Genomic DNA, 13905 nt, shown 5'->3' with positions numbered 1-13905 from the left:
ATTGACTGGGGTGGGGGGAATAATTAATTGGGATATAGGTATGCATTAGTGGAATCTTTAGATTTATTTTGGATTAATGTAATTCATATGAAGTGCTTTGGTAATTAAGATGAGGCTGAATAGTTGATGCTACTGGAACACCCCATTATGGAGGAGCAGATTCAAACCTGACCTCTCAGATCAGAAGTAAGAGAAAGCATATAAACAGACATTTTCCCCAGAAAAAATTCCATGTTTGATTTTCCCTCTCCTGTTCAGCAGGTCCAGGGTCAGCTGCCTCCATTAATGATTCCCGTATTCCCTCCAGACCAACGAACCCTAGCAGCAGCTGCACAGCAAGGATTCCTTCTTCCTCCTGGTTTCAGCTACAAAGCGGGATGCAGTAAGTCCTGGAGATTTTTTTAGCTGGAAGTGGGTATAGGGCACAATTTCATGCCAATATGTATGAAAGTATCATGCCTCTAGCCTAATGGTCAAAGCCATTAACTTGCACAGATGAGTGTAAAATAGAGGATTAGTCGTTATCATATGAGAAAAGATTATCAGAGAAGAAGTATGTGTTTCAACCTAACAGCAAAACATTTCACACAAGTAGATTTGTGCACCTTCTTTCTGACAGATCTTTTTGACAAGGGAACATACTCATGACCACACATACGTACATACATCTGAAGAGAAGCTATTTGAAACTTCCCAATAAATTTCGACACTGTTGTAAGAAAATATGTTTTTTTCCTGAAGCAGCCTGCTTACTATTTGTGAACTGAGGGCTTATTCTAGTCTCTTTCTTCACACAGAACTCACATTAATCTCAACGGGGGTTCTGCACAGAGATCAAAGATAACATATGCCTTTCAGTTTGATGGACTAACACAAACTATATTTACAAGAGCCTAACACTAAAAAATACAGCATCTACTTTTTTAATCTTTGAAAGATTTGTATTGTTCTCTACACTCCCCAGATTTTTTTTGAAATTTGATTTAAGCCTTCTATAGGATTTCATGTTCCTGTCAACAGGATGATAATAAATACAAGTTAAGGAATAATCGAGGAGCTCCATTTCCATGAATACACTTAGCTAGAACATGAATTTCATAGACTTGTTTTCGTGCATTTGTGCTTGTGTAACTCTTCTGACATCAGTTTCCTACTGAGTTATCTGGGACTTGCTTGTTCTACCATTCTCTGTCTCTAGCATGGGTGTTTAGTTTTATTACGTCCATGTCAGTGTATCCATCTGTATCATTGACTATCTCATGAATTTATCAGTTGTTTTGAGTTTCTTGGGACTTGCCACTGCAGCAGTTTCATAAAATTAGAACATAGAAAGATTCCTTTAGTTAAACTGAGCCCACAATTTCAGATTTCTTTCAGGTTCTGTAACCTTGTAGATACAGAACTTGAATGCAAACTTGAGTTTCTTTGGCCACTAATCCCTTTTCCTAATATTTTACAGACTGGGGCCACTACTGAAAATTACTGTTCAAAACACTTCATGTCCCTCAGCAGCTGCAGTACCAAAGCATAGGCTCATTCACTTCTTCCAGTGATTTCACACTCAGTCTCTCTCAAATGGGAGAAGTAGTGATTCACATTACAGAATATTTAACTGAAAGCCACGCTGAATATGAATGCTACCATAACTGTAGGCCTGGAAAAGGTCAGGAAAGCACCCCATTAGATATATCTGGCAGATTAAATTAGTTCTATGTTAATGAAGTCTGGTTTGGATGGAAAGAGTTGAGGTTGGTTTTCTCCCTTCTTTTTACAGCATGTGCGTTAACTGTAAGACAGTTCTATAGTTCCTCACATCCATGAAGTACATATGACATTGCATGTTTGTGTAACCTTGAAAATGAAAAAGAAAAAAGAGCAAAGTTGCTGCTGCTTCTGGCAGTAAGGCTTGGAATTAACAGCGTGCCAAGGTCTAGGACTGAGCAGAAGCCAGTGGAAAAAGACAGCTCTGTGTTTGGTGATTCCCTGGCATGTTTGACTGAATTTGACTGAGAAGCTGAGGAAAAGTGATAAGTAATCCAAAGGATTTTTTCTTTTCACTTACAGCTTAGTGTAAACAAAAAAGCATATATAGATTTAGCTACACCTAGAAAGGTTGTAGCAATGAAAAACGTAGCTGCCTTAAAACTATAACATGTTCACATCAAGTAATGTTTTTGACAGGCCATTAAAACATGTTTCTCCCACTTTTCTGCTTGCCCTTCTGTGTAGCAGTCCTCTTGGCAAAGATGTGGTAGATTGTAAACCAAAGAGCTTTGGATAAAATTTTATAAAGCACCTGAATGATTTAGGAGACTAAATCTTCACTTGAAGAGTGACAAAAGTACTAGGATCTAAGTCTCAGGGACATTTAGCAAATGTTTGTACTGTAAACTTCAGTAGAGTCACCTATGCTAGCTTGAACTGAGCTGAAGTAGGCACCAGTATAGCACTGCAACAGAGAATGTACAGCAGATTAATTCGCTCAGCATCTCAGCACGTTAAATACCTAACTTTCACTGAGTTTGCTTTTGGATGCAAGGCCTTCCTATGAACTTCTGAAGACCCCACTACCAGCATCTTTACCTGACTGCCGTTGTATGTTTCAAATTTGGCTTATGTACCTTATGAAAATGGAGTCCCACTTCTATAACTTCCTGATCCTTTTGAAAGACCTGCCCTTTTTTCTGGACTGATAGATTTTCAGAATTATTTCGTATGGCTGATTGGTAGTAATTCTCTAGTGATGATTCTTTTATTTACTAGCATTAGCAACCTGCACAGAGGAATGTTAAAAATTTCCATGGGTCAATTTGGCTCCAGTTACAAATAACAAAGAACTATGAAAATTTTCATATACTGTTTCTCAATAAAAGGGAGATTTGAAAATTTAGGGGAGACGGAAGAGGGAATTGTGACAACCAATATTCTCATAGCTAAGTAATGATGCTGAGTACCTTGATTATGGCTATCCAGTTGGGGACACCTTCAAAGGAACATTTATACTGTTATGTGCCCTGCCCATTTGAAAAATCGGGTCTCCAAAAGAGTATCTCAGAATCAGCAGCCGTGTTGTGCAAGGCACTGCAGATCTCTAGTCAGTTGTGCTACTGGTCACAGCTGATGACGGGGTTACTTGCCGCCTTCTGTCTGCAGGCCAAGTAGCTGAAGAGAAAACTGTCTCCACTTGCTCATCACTGTGTCTCTAACTTCTGACAGAGTGGCCAGGCTTCTCGGTTAAGCATTCCCTAACTTGCTTCTGTCCAGGCTGGGATAGCAAGGACTTTCTGTTAAAATTGCTTAAACTGAGCTGGCTCATTTTAATGGAAACATGTTGGGAAGTGATTAAACAAGCAGCTTGGTCACAGTGGTAACCTTTGGCAGGGGGCTGTGATTGGAGATGGTGGCCTCTTCAGCCAGCACAGCTGCAGCTGGAAGAGAATGTGTGATGAAGCCTCGAGGTCAGTGAAAGAGAAAAAAAACCAAATACATAGTTATACTGCTATTTTTCTCTCATTCACCTTAGATAATGAAACCAAACTTTTTCTGTGATTCACCTGTCCATGTTAGAGCAACAGAGAGTCAAATTTATGTCTCCCAGTGGTTTCAGAGAGTGTATGTGGTAGGGTTCCTCAGCCAGTGCCTTCCAATTGACAAAAGGCTTATCCAGAGAGAGAGTGTGGAAAGGAAGAGTACTGTTTTCTCTACACATACTTCCTTTTCTCAGTATTTGACTGAAGATAACACAAAAATAGTCATAACAGTTCACAGCAGCAGTCCATTTAGATTCTTCTCATGGCAGATACCTAAAGAGTAGAAGAACAGGGCAAGAGCATACGAATACTTTATCCCCCTATACTCTGCCAAGTTCCAGTGGCTGGGGACTCAGGGACCTTCTGACCCAGTGGTGGCATCTCTGTGTGAGAGCTGTTCTGTCTGTTACTGGAAACAAAGAGATTTCTCTGCTTGGATTCCTACCTGATTGGAAACATTCTAGATGGCTGAAATGCTCAAAAGAATACAACAATATCAATCTCTAATATGTGCAGAGCGAATTATTCACTTATACTTCTCCAAATATTTTGCAAAATTCAGTAAATATGGGGAGGAGAGGGGTAAATATTTTCTCCATGGTTACACTGCAGGTCATGGTCTTTGGCTTTCAATTCCATGTAGTAAATTTCCTTTTCCTTCTTTTTCTCCATAGCAGATCATGCTTGGGAGTGGCTTGATTTTTCATTTTGTTTTGTTTTTTAAACAGATGGTTTGCATTACATAAGGGACAATTTACACAAGTTGACACTTCCCCTTTTTTCTCTATGGCATATTGTGTGGTGGTAAAGTTGGCAGAGAAAAAGGGAGGAACTTCTATTAGGATTACATTTCTGTTTGAGAAAAAGGTTCATAATTAATGGTTCCAGTTGATTTTTAACCTCTATACCTAGATATAATTGCATGTGTAAAATATTTAATATTACTATTTACAACGAAAGCATTTTTTTAATATGAGAAAAATAAGTTGGCAGTATGCGATGGGACTATATTGTCCACAATTAGCCAGAAAAATACTGGTTACCTACGTATTTGCTACATACTTGCTTATTTTCTGCATCAAAAGCAGCGTGACCAGCAGGTCAAGAGAGGTGATTCTGCCCCTCTACTCTGCTCTGGTGAGACCCCCCTGCAGTACTGCCTTCAGCTCTGGGGTCCCCAACACAAGAAGGACATGGACCTGTTGGAGCGAGTCCAGAGGAGGCCACGAAGATGATCAGGGGGCTGGAGCACCTCTCCTATGAAGACAGGCTGAGAGAGTTGGGGTGGTTCAGCCTGGAGAAGAGAAGGCTCCGGGGAGACCTTAGAGCAGCCTTCCAGTACCTAAAGGGGCCTGCAAGAAAACTGGGGACGGACTTTTTACAAGGGCCTGGAATGATAGGACAAGGGGAAATAGCTTTAAACTGAAAGAGGGAAGATTTAGATTAGACATCAGGATGAAATTCTTGACTGTGAGGGTGGTGAGGCATTGGAACAGGTTGCCCCGAGAAGCTGTGGATGCCCCATCCTTGGACGTGTTGAAGGCCAGGTTGGATGGGGCTTTGAGCAACCTGGTCTAGCAGAGTGTGTCCCTGCCTACGGCAGGGGAGTTGGAACTAGATGGTCTTTAAGGTCCCTTCCAACCCAAATCATTCTGTATGATTCTGTGATACCTGGTTATCCATTCACTGTGTGCTATTTGGAATTTAAGTATTTTGATTTTTATGCAAACCTCTTTATGTGTATTTTATTATATGCATAATATGTAATATTTATATAGATGTATAATGCAAATCTCTTTATAAAGAGGTGGTGTTTTGAGGTGGGGTGTTAACTAAGTTAGTGATCTGTGGCATGAGCAGATGTTAGGAATTAAACCCAGTGTCCTAAGTATATGAGTTGGTTTTAGCACCAAGTGAGCACCTTCCGTTTCAGCTGATGTTGAAACCAAACAGAGCCCAATTACTGCATTTCCCAAACTGTGGCAAAGCTTATCTCACATTTAGGCTATGCAGATTGGCTCAAGTCTTTTAACCCTTCTCCTTTTATTCTCAGCCAGCATTCCTTAACCCTATCATTTATTACTAGTGCAGCTCTGCTTGTGATACTTGCTCAGTAATATACATGACTCTCAGCATTTTAGCAATGGCGAGTGAAATGTCAGCTCTGCTGAGGTCTGAGGAGCTGTTGCTGTTGACTTCACTGAAGTCAGTTTTCACACCAGATGATACAGATCTGCTAGGGCCACTCTTAGAAATAATTAGAATTTACTTAGAGCTAATTAATATTTGCGAAGTGCTTTGAAAGTATGAAAACAGTGTAAGTGATAGAAGAGACTAAGTTTTGTATTGTGCCCTTTAAAAACTGCATAGCTGTGCCTCAGAGGAGGCTGCTTTTTAGTCGTAGGTAGTGTGATCCTTTTATTAATGCACATATGTATAGATTTGCGTGTGGAATATTAAGGCGTGATTGTCTCTCTAGTATAAGAGATAGTAAAGAGAATGAAACAAAGATTTGGGAAAGCCAAAGGGGCTGCTTCTGGGGACCTATTTACAGAAAAGACAGAAGGAGGGAGGCCGAGAACAGGGGTAGATTGGGTATTCTTCAACAAATATAAGTAGCAGAATACACTGGGACAGAATGATTCCCTGTGCTTCTGCATTTGTAGCACTGTTTACAATTAGCTTCCCACTAAAAGACACAGAAGAGCCCAAACTTTGTAAAGAAGATGAGTCCTCCCCAGTTAATGGTGCTAAGTAAGATTCATTTTGGGAAGTGCACTCCATCGCTTCTTTAAGCATTTGATGATCACATTAAAAAGGAAGTGAAATGTTGACTAACCACTTGCGGCGGTCTGGTATGTTCTGTTGGTCTTGAGATTTTTCAGTATGATTGAAGCTGTTGAATTCCAGACAGTTTCTTCTCTGGAGGTTGAAGAACAACATACTTCCTTTTCTAAACTGAGGTGTGCGAGAAATTGAATTATATGGAGATTTTTAGGATTTATTTTCTTTTCTCAGGAAACAATAGTTACCAAGTCTGTATTTCTGGAAGTGGGATTTACGCCAAATATGATTTCCAGGTTATTCGCAAATTCTCAGAAAAGCTTCTAGGTAGGCTTTTATTTGCTGATACCTATGTTATTTTTATGGAAATATGTCAAATTTTGGAAACAAGAATTGTTTTCCTTGCCCATTCCTCCTCTCCCCTGTGGGTAATTTGTTGTAACAAATCCTATTGTGTTCCCAGTCAGATGTCATCAACACGAGGTTTTCTGAAAGTGCTTTAATCACTATTTCAACTATATTCAATTAGGGGGGAAAAATCTGAATGTACAATAGCTACATCGTATGTATCTTACGTATCAGCTTGTTGCTGCTGGAAGTGTTCTAAATAAAACAATGCACACAAAGTTATTGATGAAACATCTAATTACCTTTTAAAGTTGGCAAAAATGTGTGAGATGAGCAAACCAAGCTTAATAAAATTAAAATATGCTGAATTTACTGTTCATCTATATTCTGAACAATAATTCTGATGTCCGATAAAAATGAAACTCTCAGTTAATTGGTTCCTCATACAGTACAATAAAATTAATGTTTAGGAGTTAAATACCGTAAACTTCCTCAGGGAAATTTGCTGATGTATCTCTGTTTTTTAGTCAGTCACATGTTTCATTGTTTAATGGAGTATCATGTGGACTGTCTTATAATTTTTCTTGTGCTCAGTGTCCATGTGTCTGGCTTCTAAAGAGACTGAGTGCTAATTTCTGATTTAACTGTGTCAGCTGTATCAGCTGACATACAGGTCATTGACAATCACCAAATCACAAGAAAAAAATATTGATATTGCTGTGCTTTTATCAGAATGACAAAAATAGGAACCATGTGTTGTGAAGGACCACATACTGTAGCTCTTTATAAAGATGCTAGTCATCTTTCAGGGCTACTGTTTATGCTGTGGAAAAGAATGAGCATATGACTAAACCCTCATGTTCCCCCCAGGATAAGAAAAGAGTAATGGCATTGTGGATAGAAACAGCAAGAAGGAGGAATTTTTGGTAACAACTTTGCCTTTTAGCATACATGAGAATGTGTCACTTCTGTAATGCTGCAAATGCAATGGCAGGCATCAAGACTGCAAAAAATAACAGAACTAGACTGTTGCTAACTGAAAGAATCCCATAGCCCCTGATCTATGTGTGCCTTCTCACAATAATGATAATAAAAACAAAATAGACAAGCAAAATAATGGTATTCTGTGAAAACAGGCTGATAATTTCAGTTCAGTTTCTAGGCCATAAAAGATGTCTGGTGTTATGGCACTATTATCCATAGCTGGGCAACCAAATAAAAGTCCCAGTTTTTAAATTCATGAGCATGTACAAATCTCTGTGGAAATACATTGGCTTTCGTTGATACTCAGAGTTTTTGAATAAATGTCATTTATTCAACAGGTATGTTGAAAAAAAAAAGGCACCCTGGAAATCATAAGATTATTCTGGTTGGAAAGGATCTCAGAAGGTCTGTAGTCCAACCTCTTCCTCCAAGGGTCATCTAGGAGATAAGACTAGGTTTCTCAGTGCTGTATTCAGTCAGGGCTTGAAACCTCCAAGGACAGAGACTGCACAACCCTGTTTTGACAGCCTGTTTCAACGTCTGGCTGTCTTCGTGGGGAAAATGTGATCCTCTCTTGATTCATTTTATGTCCATTGGCTCTTGTCCTCCAGCCAAACACTGCCGTGAGGAGCCTGGTGCTGTCTTATTGATCACCTCCTCATAGGAATTGGAAGGCTGCTTTTAGGTCCTTCCAAAGCCATCCCTTCGGTAGGCTGAATTGTTTCTTTAAAATACAAAACAGGCTCATCCTCTGTAGGCAGCACTTGGTCAATTCTGTCTGTAACTATCCTCAAGGAAAATCAGGGAACCAGTTTGGCTTTTGGTTTGGAAGCCTCTGGTGGTATCTTCTTCATACTTTTGTTTCTTATTTATCTAAATCCCTAATGCCTAGAGCCAGAAGTGGGGGAACACCGCTCACATCTTTCACAGCCTCCCGTTACTCTTGCTACGTGTCCCACCATCACACCAAAAAAATTAAAGGAAAATGGTGATGAGGATGGGAATAAATGGGTGGTGAGAAGAGATGCAGTGGCTTACCTGTCAGTTAGCCATCAGCAGTGATTATTCATTATAAATATACTTAAGTGATAAATTGAGTGTAAAATTATTGTGGCTTTTTCTAGAGCTTGTCAAAAATGGGGGGAAGATAATGTAGAATTCCTTTCCATTCAACGGAATCTACTGTAAAAAAATGTTTATTCTGATATTTTTCATGGAATTTAGTTTAGCATACTGGTTTTGGAAATTATAATTTAAGAATTTCTTTTTGTTTCCTGCTCTTTATATTCTTTACACTGTTTTCTTTTTTCTTCTCTTTCCATGACCTCCAACTTTTTTCATTTGCTGTCCCTGAAAGACAGGTAGGGGGAAAACAAAAAGTTTAAAAAAATCATGGGAAATAAACCCCCTACTTCTCCTCTTCTGATATAATTTTTTTTAAAAGAAGAAAATTTCAGGAAAAAAATCAGTATGTTCTATTGTTTCATATAATCAGGTTCAACTTAAGAATCCTGTCAAAACATTATAATTTAACATTAGCATGTAACTTGATTTATATAGCAAGTAAGACAATTGTGCCTGCTCTGAAGAGCTTGCAGCCTGTCAGGAGACAAGACAAGACACTCGGGGGATTACACCGTGAAGGAGAATAAATGAGATGAGTGACAGAAAAAGGAATACAAAACCCATGAGTTTAGGTGAATGGTGGAATACACATAATGTTATCTCCTATGCTTTCTTTTCTCTTTAAAAAAAAAGTCTGAATGTTTTTTAATGTACTAAACTCCTTTGATAAAATTTTGCAAAACATATAAATGGTTTAAGAGCCACTGTTGTATTTCCACAAGTATACAGTCATTTAATATCCATCAGCTTGTTTGCTAGTCAGCTGAAAATCAAGTTCCTAAACACAGGGTTATTTTGCGTTTTGGGACAGGATGTCCACTTGGCTCTGTACCACAACTTACTTTTGTAGGAAAGTGTTCTTAGTATATGATGATAGGGAGAGTTCATAGAGAGAAGGGTTTAAAAGTTAATGTACTTCATGAAAAATCCTCTTGTAAGCAAGATCTTGGAAGATTATTTTGGGCAAGGATGAAGGTGTGATTTGAAATTGAAAGAAGTTGCAGTGCATAAATTATCAGGAAAGAGGTTCTGGGTATGTTTGTGGAAGACAGACCAAAAGAAGGGTAGAGAATTAAAGAATTGGCACGGAATTGAGGGTTCATCCTTGCCTTCTTTCTTCCCTGAGCCACTGGTGTTCTCCTTTGCTCACAGTGTGCACCAACACCTCTGATATATCCCATCAGCTGCCCCAGGCTGACGTACCCCATTCACTTCTGTAGGTGCTGTATCACCAGTACATAGGTCCTTGCTCTTTTCATGTAGTCAGTCTTGAGTAATTCTGTTCTTCAAAGTGATGTCACCAAGTAGCTGGGCAATAATTATGTATTGCAGAAGAATATGTCAGCTAATGAAATAATTTTTACCTTGTTCTCACAATAAAAATCCCAGCCTTTGACCTGCTCCATATTTTACCATATAGTGTACTAAAGAAAAGGAACAACTACCAAACTTCTCTCTGATGCTTGGTTTATAAGAAAAGTCCACACATAACGAGAGGCAGTTTGGAACATGAACAGACTGCACAAAATGTTTCTTTTGGTAACTGAAAGATGCAGGGAGGTACACTCCTGCTTGCGTGCATTAGTAGATTAGTAGTGACTTTTGTAAATTGAAATGTAATATAGTTGTTTGAGAATTTATTGGTGTTTTCAGTGATGCAAACTTGTGAATGGCTTGGGAAATACCTATTTCTAATAACTGTATATCTTGCTTCACATTCCTGAAATGTTCCCAGAGCTTGGGAAAAAAATGCAGTGACTTTTTAATGTCTAAAAATAAGATATTTAATGAAGAAGTAATGAAATAGTGAAGACATGCATTTCCCAGACTTCAAAATTAACTAAAACTGCTCAGGCAAAACCTTCAGTCTGATACGGGAGTAAATTTAAGGAGAGTAGAAAGATGTATCATGTTCTAGAGTAACGGCAAAGAATGAGCAGGTTTTTACATATTTATCAGAGGAGACTTGAGGCCTTTATTAGTATTTTGAGGGGTGGCAGTTGCTCCTGCACCCTGTGATGTGAGTATATAAGTACTTGGGCTCCTCATTGATACAGGGGCTGGATCCTTCCCTGGGAAGGGCACTGTCTGAGTCATTGTCCGTGGGTTTTAATCTTCGCTTTTCCACTGGCTTGTTGAGTGACCCAGGGCATGGCGCAGTGTTTGAGCATATTCATTGCTCTTTTGTATTTTGTCTCCTGTGGACAGTAAGCTCCTCCAGACAGAGGCGAACTTTTGTTAGATATTTGTACCAGGGCAAACAGAGTGGACCACTAAACCTGATGGTGTCGCTGCTCATTATTGTACCTTCTTCCAACTTCCTCACTGCTACCATGGCTGGACCATGCGAGCAGTAATGTGCATATACTGTGTATGAGTAGCACTTGTGAAAGAGTTGCAGCACCGGCGAGGTGTACTTTTCATGAAAAGAACTGCTAAGACCTTACAATAAGCACAAGATAGCAGAGGGTATTACCAAAGCCTAACGATGCAAAGATTCATGATAGGTTACAGAAGCCTTTCAGTTTTGTTTGTTGTTTTTGTTTGTGAAAAATATTTTGGAGCACTGGAAAAATGTAAAACCCTTTAAAGACTGAACTAACAAAAAAACAACCTGATAGACAGGAGAGCCTAGCTCTGCACAGCTGTTGTCTGTTTTTAGGATGAATTTGAGTTTTTCCTTAGAATTCTGAAAAACTGTGTTAGCATATATTGATGTAGTAGTTGCTTTCTAGCATGGTCTCCTGAAGAGTCCCAAAGGCATTACCTACACCACCAAAGGCAGTGGTTGTGGCCATGCACATGGCCAGGGGGACTTTAGCATGTTCTTCTCTCACAGGCATCTCCTTGATATATCTACTAAATGAACCATAAAGGATAGGAATTGCTACAACAGATGAGGGTATGAGAATCTGCCTGGCTGTTTAGGAAGGTGAGAATAGCGGGATTTATGAATTAGCATGAGGTTGTGGGAAGATGGGCTGAGGCTTTTGTGTGTGGAGAGGAGAGGCATGTGGGATAGTGTATGGAAGTTAATCTTTTAATATGTATGTTTTAATACAAATCATTTGTAACTAAAAATATTAATGGACTATAAAATTAACGCTCTAGTGAGAAACTTTTCCTTCTTTCTTTTCTTTGCAGTTCAGAAATTAAAAATTTTATATTCTTCATGGCAGGTTCTTGAACAAAATGTCGTCTTCTAGAGAGAAAAATTTCAGAATGATACTGGGGTTAGCCTTTGGGCTACTGGTGGTGTGGAAGCAGCTTAACACCATTGACCCTGAGTCTTTGACCACCATCTCTTTCTTCTCTGTGTCTTCACATGTTTAAGGCCCACTGCTTGGGTCACGAGATAAGTCTTCAGAAAATTTCAAGTCAGAGAAATTTTTTATTCAGTCCATGATATGAAATGGAAAGTAGATGCCTCAGTTAAAGTAAAGTAAAATTGGAAAATGTGAAACAATGGCATCCTCTGTGGAAAAAAACCCAGGCAAATCAGGAAATCTGTTGCCCATTGACAATAAATAAATAAATAGAAAAGCTGTGACTTAGTGCTGGTGCAAAGACATTTGTGAATGGGGATGCCTGGATGGACCTTTGGATCCCCATTGCTTGGCTGGCTGGTCTTGAAAGACTGTGAGGCCTCAGTGAGCAAAGCATTATTTATGATGTTCTTAAATATAAGCAGGCACGCTTATTGAAGTTAAATATTTGTTAAGATGCTTTGCCAGCCTGTTTTTTTTCTGGCCCTCCATTTCTAGAAGTTATGGTATTTAATTCTTAGCAGGAGATCAAAATACTTGAATGAAAAGATCTATGTAAAGAAGGTTGCATTAAAAAAGAGAAAAATAAACATTAGCAGTTTTCCTGAACGTGTATACACCAACACAGCTTATTTCTAACATTTCAAAAATGTGAGATAAATTCTTTCATATTGTTTTCTGTTTCTTCTGACTTAGGCTTGATACCGTTATAAACTTTAATTCAGTAATAACTAATAATCATTGTACAGAACAGCCTGCATTGCCTTTTTTATTTGTCTTTTTTTTCACCCCAGTTCACACAAAAAAACACAATAAAGGAGGAAAACTTTTAATCAACCTCTCTAATGAAATGTACAGGAACATTTAGGTAGATTTTCCCAATAAAGTGTTCTGCCTTTTCCATAGTCTCATTTCAAGTGGCTGTTTTAATGCTACAGGAATCATGCACGCTACCAGAACATAGGGACGCAGTGATCCTTATTTGAGTGGAAAGTGCTTAAACATTTTACCATTTGGAGAAGCAATACAATGCATGTAACGTTTTCTGTTGTTTTTTACCAGTTTTCTTGATAGTTTTGTTGATGGGCTAGTATGAAGTTTATTTTAACAAATCAGATAGGTAAGGAGTGACCAAAAGTGAGCGCTCCATAACATTAAAACGTGCCTGTCTCTGTCTTGATTTTTGCCATCTCAGGTAGTTTTCCTTTATAAACACTTGCAACTTTTTCTTAAACCTTTACTGGGTCCGTTTGTCTCATTCAGCACAACACAGTTCTTACTAAAACTGAAATAGTTTTCCCATAGAAGCAAAGTTGAATCACAAGTCTTGAAGTGGAGTTGGTGCAGGGATTTCAGAGGCTTGTATCTGATTTACTTATTAACTTCACGTGCTTTTTCCTGGTGTAGGATCAAACCCTGAAACTAAAGCAAGGGTTTTTTTCTCACCTAAAAGAAAATACAGTAGTCAAGGGAGTGCCATTTCTGATCTGTGTGAGGCTGAGTTTACTAACAGCGAGCAGAGTTTGGTTAACTTCATATTCTGGACAAGCTTGTAAATTTGTCCCCTTCTAATGCTGTGATCTTATCAAGGTTGTACTGTTTTCCTTTTCTTCTCCTTCACCCCCATCTTCTTTCTTTCCTTTTTTTTCTTTTTTTTTTTTTTTTTGAAGTGCAGCCTTCTGATCAATGTGCACTTTTTTTTCCATTTCCCTAAATACATCATGAAAAAGGATGAGGTTTCCGCCTTAATTGCTTGTGCCTTTTATTCACATTCCTCTCTCAGCCAGAATTGTGAAAAGAGTGTTAGTAAAAGGCTGCACAATAGAGCTTTTCATTAGGCCTCAGCAAGGCACACAAAAGAAGGCTTT

The 13905-nt window shown here is 38.7% G+C and overlaps 1 protein-coding gene across 1 annotated transcript in view; it reads left to right on the top strand.

The window, feature by feature from the left end:
- Nucleotides 1-261: 261 nt before the first annotated feature.
- LOC104165602 (transcription factor SOX-5) overlaps nucleotides 262-13905 on the top strand; it is a gene marked incomplete at both ends in the record, with an annotated part of 88159 nt that continues 74515 nt past the window's right edge. Inside the window, one exon of the mRNA XM_009705268.1 lies at nucleotides 262-382. Coding sequence (XP_009703570.1) covers nucleotides 262-382 — 121 coding nt within the window. The remainder of the gene's footprint in view (nucleotides 383-13905) is intronic.

This window comes from Cariama cristata, unplaced genomic scaffold, assembly GCF_000690535.1.
Source record: "Cariama cristata isolate BGI_N322 unplaced genomic scaffold, ASM69053v1 scaffold18798, whole genome shotgun sequence".
Classification (NCBI taxonomy): Eukaryota; Metazoa; Chordata; class Aves; order Cariamiformes; family Cariamidae; genus Cariama; species Cariama cristata.
This window is presented reverse-complemented; position numbering and strand designations above follow the sequence as displayed.